Source organism: Pleurodeles waltl, chromosome 4_2 (genome assembly GCF_031143425.1).
Source record: "Pleurodeles waltl isolate 20211129_DDA chromosome 4_2, aPleWal1.hap1.20221129, whole genome shotgun sequence".
NCBI classification, from domain to species: domain Eukaryota; kingdom Metazoa; phylum Chordata; class Amphibia; order Caudata; family Salamandridae; genus Pleurodeles; species Pleurodeles waltl.
The window spans coordinates 525,244,073-525,251,164 of NC_090443.1; the positions used below are offsets into that span (position 1 = coordinate 525,244,073).

General features: G+C 44.9%; 1 protein-coding gene across 1 annotated transcript in view; it reads left to right on the forward strand.

Annotated features, from left to right (window-relative positions):
• Positions 1-1,256, forward strand: part of NCF2 (neutrophil cytosolic factor 2) — a 172,880-nt gene extending 171,624 nt beyond the window's left edge. The window contains exon 15 of the mRNA XM_069232040.1: positions 482-1,256. Coding sequence (XP_069088141.1) covers positions 482-579 — 98 coding nt within the window. The 3' untranslated portion in view covers positions 580-1,256. The remainder of the gene's footprint in view (positions 1-481) is intronic.
• Positions 1,257-7,092: the final 5,836 nt, after the last annotated feature.

The following is a 7,092-nucleotide window of genomic DNA, read 5'->3' on the forward strand; positions in this document are numbered from 1 at the left end:
TGTATCTCTGTGAAAATTGTGATTTATATTGTAGTTGAGGGACCTTTGTTCCCTATAATATAAAAAACACTGAGGGGGGTGCTTCAGAGCTCCGATTATTTCAAGGAAAATAGGAGCGTACTCAAATGGCCTGATTTTTTCAAGCAAGGGAGCAATCTTTAATGCCCTGACTATTTCATAGTTGGATAATACCAACTCACTTTACCCCAGCATCCCTAAAGTGTACCCATACCAAAAATGTTTCCAGATTCGCCTTGGCAAATATGAATTCACACTCTAAAACTAATGCTAATACTAATATTTAGTTTCCAAGTTTTTGTGTCCAGTGTTTTCACTGTGCCTATTTTATCCCCTGACATTATAGCCCCAATAACTAATTGAATTTAAAGATCCTAAAAGTAATTTAAGTCATTCAAACACAATACACATGTACAACAAACAAAAAAGGGATAAAAAATAACCTAACTCTGTTACTTTACAGTGAACGAGGAATGGTGGGAAGGAGAATGTCAAGGGAAGGTGGGAATCTTCCCATCATCATTCGTGGAAGAATACGTTATCCGTGAGCCTGGACTCTGAGACCCTGCGGAGTGCTCAAACTCGGACAGCTGCTCTACTGCAGAAGATCTTGCTCTAAGAAAGAATACACTCCACGAAGAAATAATTTCATCTGTTGTTAGCACATTTTTTGGAAGGAATAGGAGCAGGATTATTTTTTGGATTCTTCACCTAGAAGTACACCTGTGGGGAGGCGCTTTAATTTGAGCACCAGGCACAATTTCAAGTTCTGACTCTCTGAAGCATCAAATTACTGCAGATTTTGTCCATATACGGTGTGCTGCATTAAGGTTTCGACTTTCAACAATCGATGTATATTTTGATATAGCACTTTTTAGCACAGTTTTGCCATCTCTTGCCACTTCATAATACTGGCGTTACCAATATCCAGTTTAATGGTACTCAAATAGCAGACGTTAATTCAATGACACTATTCTTCTCACATCCACGTCCTGGGATCACAGGTACGTAATGCTTCCCTGTTTTGAGGTTAAGATTTATCCATCTGTAACTACGCCTTTGCCCGCATAAAAATATTATTTTACTTAAACGTCATCACCAGTCCTACTAATTTTTCCATTTTCTCGCTCCCCACAAGAATCCTCTGCAACTGTGGAAATAAAAGTGAAATCATTTTAATGCTTTCCATGATAGCATCATGCAAACTGTTTTTTTTTTCAATAAACAATTACATAAAATTGTATGTTAATGCATTTCTTGCAACGACAAAACGTTTCCGCTTTTGGTATTTTCCGAAGTGTCGAAAAAATGATGTTAAAAGTCTATTTCCACAACTATGTTGTAGCTTGTGGACCTAGGTGGTCAATTGTTTATATTTTGAAGGTATGGAGTTCAATTTGTGAAAAGGGTCAGAAATAAAGATGGGCGCATAGAAAGATGCATTTCCATTTCTGAAAACTACAAAAGATTGGAAATTCCAGAAGGGATGTCCTGCTTTTTCCCCAAAATCCCTTTCTCATATGGTGCAAATAATACAAAATAACAGCTGCAAAGCTATCGATTCAGCTTTTGCTCCTAACTGGCATTTGTTACTCCTTAAAGTAATTTACTCTGTGATTTCCAACACCAACCAACTAAATAACATACTGATGAAGGTGGTACAGAAGCCGTAGCTTAATGTGGCATTATGCAAACAAGTGATGGGTAGAATGAGTTAACAACAGCCACTGGTAATTAAACGGGCACATCCCAGTCCATCGTTTTTACCCTGTAGTCTTGGCGGTGAGCGAATAGGAATGATAGACTGAAATGCGGTCCCAGTAGAAACAAGCACTGGTAAAGCCAATAGGTCTTGCATACCCAAGACCTATTGGCTTTGCCAATGTTTTTTAGCCATGGTGCCCATGGCTGAAAGTAAAGATAAAAAGCTTAATGACACAGCTAGCATTGGCTGCATTATAGCGGTTTTGTTTTTTACTTGCTACTATGCTGCACTGAACCCAGCGCTGCTGTATAATCTATACTATAACATCCCTGTAGATCTATAGTCTGGGGCCGCATGTGCACTCCTGACCTTCGCATGCGGCCCCATATTTAAAACAAGCAAGCGTTTATTTACAAGTTAATTGACGGGAAAGAAAGCAAGTAGCTAGGGTGTTCCTCACAGCTAACTTTTGTGCCACCTTCATTTTTAAAGACATTCAGCAACAAACATGTAAAATATGAAAAAGTCTTCAAAAATTCCATGAAAGCATTTTATTGACATGCAGAACTGTTTCATCTTAGTAGTAGCACATTGGCCCAAGTCAGTGCTAGTATTTTTATTTTTAAGGAATAGTTTTCAAACATGAATTTTGAAACATTCTTGCTTCCACCCAGCCTGACAATATGAAAAGTGAACTAAGATGCAGTTCAGTTATGTGCATACTTTGGATGGCCTGGGCAGCTATACTACATACACATTTTAGTAAAATCGGATGTTAGAGAGGTTTGCATTCAGTGCACATCCAGAAGGTATGTATTTCAAGATCTTATTATTATATGTAATGATAAAGAACAAAAATTGGCAAAGCCTAAAGGTTTCGCCTATGCAAAATCTATTGTCTTTGTCAATGTGTTTGTATATGTTGCAAATGACTATAATAAAGATGTGAAGGAAGAGCTGCAGACTTGGAGAATTGCATTTTAGTCTCGCCATCGGCTCAACATGCTCTGATCCTGACCAAATCATGTAATCTCCCTGTGCCATTAAAAAAAAAGTATCTTCGTGCAATATAACTGGTGCTCTAATAAAGCACTGAAATACTTTATAGCAGTGGTTCCCAACCTTTTGATTTCTGTGGACCCCCACTTTAACATTAATGGAACCCGGGGACCCCCACTGAATCATCATGGGAATCCGGGGACCCCCGCCTGAGTCATTACTGGAAGCTGGGGACCTAATTTGTCAATATTTGTTAATATTGTTTAATTTTCTAGGCTCTTGTGGACCCCCTGAGAAGGCTTCGCGGACCCCAGGGGGTCCCCGGACCACAGGTTGGGAACCACTGCTTTATAGAATCAATCAATCAAACATTTGTAAAGCACGCTACTCACCCGCTAGGGTCTCAAGGGGCTGAGAACATTTAAGTGCTTTTTATAAAAGCTGCTCGTACTGTGAAAAAAAGGTGATCTGTAAATTTTTAAGGTGTGCCAGTGTCCTAGTTAAGGAGAAGAGGAAGCCTATGAGGAAGGAAGTACATGAGGGAAGAGAGGAAGGAAGAGGAAGCGCAGCAGTGAAGGAGGCGGCACTCGTATTGCGTCACAGCGAGCATTTGGACAGCAGACAGTCACTAGGAAGCAGGGTGATATCGGCCATAGCTGGTTCAGAGTTGGGTGTAGCAGTAAAATAATAGCAATAATCGGTGTATAGTGGGTTTCGTAGAGCTTTTGGCCCCTGTGCCAATGCATCTGCTGCACCATTCAAATCATGATCCTAGTGCCTGCAAGGTAACTGTACTTGTGACTGGTTGTTTAGTAGAAAAAAATTGGCAATAATTGGTGTTCAGTGGTTTTCCTAGAGCTTTTGGCCCCTGTGCCACTGCACCTGCAGAACCATTCAAATCATGACCCTAGTGCCTGCAAAGTAACTGCACTTGCAACTGCTTATTTAAAAGTAAAATATAGCAATAATCGGTGTTCAATGGGTTTCCTAGAGCTTTTGGCCCCTGAGCCACTGCACCAGCGGCACTTTTAAAACCTAGAGCCTGCAAAGTAACTGCACTTGCAACTGTTTATTTAATAGTAAAATATAGCAATAAAAAGATAGCAATAATCTGTGTTCAGTGGGTTTCTTAGAGCTTTTGGCCCCTATGCCACTGCACCTGTTGCACCACTTAAATCATGGACCTACTGCCTGCAAGGTAACTGCACTTGTGACTGCTTGTTTAGTAGTAGAAGATATCAACAATCAGTGTTCAGTGAGTTTCCTAGAGCTTTTGGCCCTGTGCCACTGCACCATTCAAACCTAGTGCCTGCAAAGTAACTGCACCTGCAACTGCTTATTTAATGGTAAAATATAGCAATAAAAAGATAGCAATAATCAGTGTTCAGAGGGTTTCTTCGAGCTTTTGGCCCTGTGCCACTGCACCATTCAAATCATGGCCCTAGTGCCTGCAAGGTAACTGCACTTGCGACTGCTTGTTTACTAGCAAAATATAGCAATAGTCCGTGTTCTGTCAGTTTCCTAGAGCTTTTGGGCCCTATGTCACTGCACCTGCTGCACCACTGAAATCGTGGCCCTAGTGCCTGCAAGGTAAATGCACATGTGAATGCTTGTTTACAAGTAAAACATAGGCACAGTTGCAGATGGAATACATAATTGTTGTGTAGCTAAATAAACACAAATGCTTTCATAAAAATTGCCTTTATACTTTAAACTTATCTAACTCTCCAAAACGAGTTGCCACAGATGTAAAAAATCAAGCATATGCTTTAGACTCAAAGTGAATAACAAGCATTGTTAAATTGTTTTACAATGTAAGTGGCTCTTTCCTGTGAAAATATCCTATCCTGTGCTTGACAGTGAATGGGCCATAAACAGCATAAATTGCCTAATAGTTTTCGAATATGGTGTCAGAAATGTTCATGCTTTCACCCACCCTGACAATGCTAATAGTGAACTTTATGCCCCACGAATAACAGGCAAATGTTTTGTGCAGCTGAGGAACGAGATACCGTTTGAGATAGTTAAATCTAAAATAAAATAAAAAAAGGTACAAGTATCCTCCATGGAGAAAGAACACTGCATTCCTTTTTCCTGTAAACACTCTCACTTTGTAGTCAGCTGAAAGCAAAATAAGCACCAGGCTCCCTCGAAGATACGGCTTGGCATTTGAATGCCCAGCAAATGTAACAAGATAAGATGTTCAGGCCTGTTTATTACAGAAAACAACTTTGTGGAAGTATACTGTACACATTCTTTAGGGCGGGTATGGGGCATGGTTTGGTGCCACAAGATGGCGGGCGGCATTTGAGGAGGCTCCTGCTGTCCGTCCTGCGATTTAACATCACACACAGCCATCTTGGGAGGTAGCCGAAATCGGCTGGCAGAGAAGGGAAACCAGACCGAGGGGGCACCCCGAGGCGGGTTTGTGACCAGGTAGCCGCCTCTATTCAGCGAGAGGCTGCAGTGGTGTGGAGGGCCTCCCCCCATGAGCCCTGGAAGAGCAGGAGTGGCCTGCGGCAGAGAGCAGACCCCTCCCTCCCTAGGCTGAATCACAGCGGAAGGCAGAGGCCGAACACCACCACAAGGGACACAGCTCTTCTCCTTCTCCTCCCCCCCCCATGCCTGGGGTCCTGCTGGGTTGGTGCTGCTGCCATGCGAGCTGCACTGGAGATTGACAGGCGGCCGGCAGAGGTGCAGCTGCAGTTAGGCCTGGGCGGGGAGGCCACCACTACTAGACTCCTGCTGCCGGGGGCCCGTTGCTGGGACATAAGCCAACCTGCGAAGAGGAACTCAGCATGGCCGGTCGCAGTGAGTGTGCCTCCCAGAAGAATACGACGTGATCGGGAAGGCCACCTGGTAACCCTAGATGATCGATGTGTCAGTCTGCATGGCCCATGGACAGGCGTGGTGAAGGCCTAAGAGGGAGCAGGTGAGTGGCTTGTTGGCACGCTGATGGGGGGGGGTGAGACGCGAGTTAAGACTGGCAGGCCTGGAACTGCAGAGGTACTTCGCACAGTGGGCTTCTTCTGCTGGGCTGTGTGGATGCGGTCGGCAGACGGTTTGCATTGCCCTCTTCCTTTCATGGATCCTTCATACCGGACTGCTGCAGGTCCCCCCCCCTTGTGCCTTTGTGGGGTGCTGACAGATCGAAGCAGATGTGTGGCGACTGGTGTTCTCCACAACTCCCCAATCCCCCAGCTCCCCACACACACCCACTCGGAAACACTGAGGCGTGTGGGGTAGGAGCGATGCAAGTGGTTGGCCTTCCCAACTGATTCACCAGTTGCCCAGTCCACCCTGTAGAGCTTCACTCCAGTGTCCCTGTGGGCACCGCTGCTCTGGGATTGACTGCCTGAGCCACTCACCTGGTTTAATTGCCTGAAAGATGGAGAACAATAGCCAGACAGGTGACTACTATCTGTGTCCCTTCGAGACGGTCGCCCACTGCCTGGGTGCCGAAGGTAGGAGAGAGGGCCACAGCTCGCTGGAGCGCCAGATAGAGGGGCCTGTGGTCGCCCCCCCCCTGTGGCACATAATGAACAGGAGGTCCGACACCCAACTCTCATAATGACAAGATCGACAACATCCTGGAAGCCATAGCAGCAACAAGGCAGGGCCTACACAGTGGAGTGGATGCTATAGCAGTGGAGGTTGGCCTACTGCGGGAAGATCAAAAGAAATTGTTCACTAAAGTAGCAAGCACAGAGAGCAATCTTAAGGTCTTGTGGCCATCGCTAAAGGAAATAGAGGGGCAGGTCCGGTTCCTCACTACAAAGGACTGGGAGCTGGAGCACTGAGCGGAGGACGCAGAGGGCCGAACCCAGTGGAGCAATCTCAGAATAGTGGGGTTCCCGCAAGGAGCAGAAGACTCTGTTCGCCTTTTTGAGGAATGGTTGCCCTGGGTGGGGGGGAGGGAGACTGTCTTTCCTCTCAATACATTGTGGAACAAGCACAGATTGCCGGTCCACAGGCCTCCAACTGGGGCGCCTCATAGACTAGTGTTGATCTGTCTTCTGAACTATAGGGACAAAGAAAAAATACTGCAAAAGACACAATCGACTGCACCGCTACAGCATGAGAACGCTCACATTTATTTGTTCCCTGATTACACAGCTGCAGTCCAGCGTTGAAGAACGTCTTTCCCGGGAGTCAAGAAACTAGACTCAAGGTAATAACCAACGGCACCAGCTTCTTTTTCACTGACCCCACAGAGGCCTGAGAATGGATCGAATAGCAAAGATATGAGACTTCCACGTCATCCTCCCCACAAATACAAATTCAACAGCCACGGAGAAGAAAACGAGGAAGGAAAATCTTTTTAAAACCTGACCTGGACAAAACGAACAATGCTCCTACTCTGGCTCAGG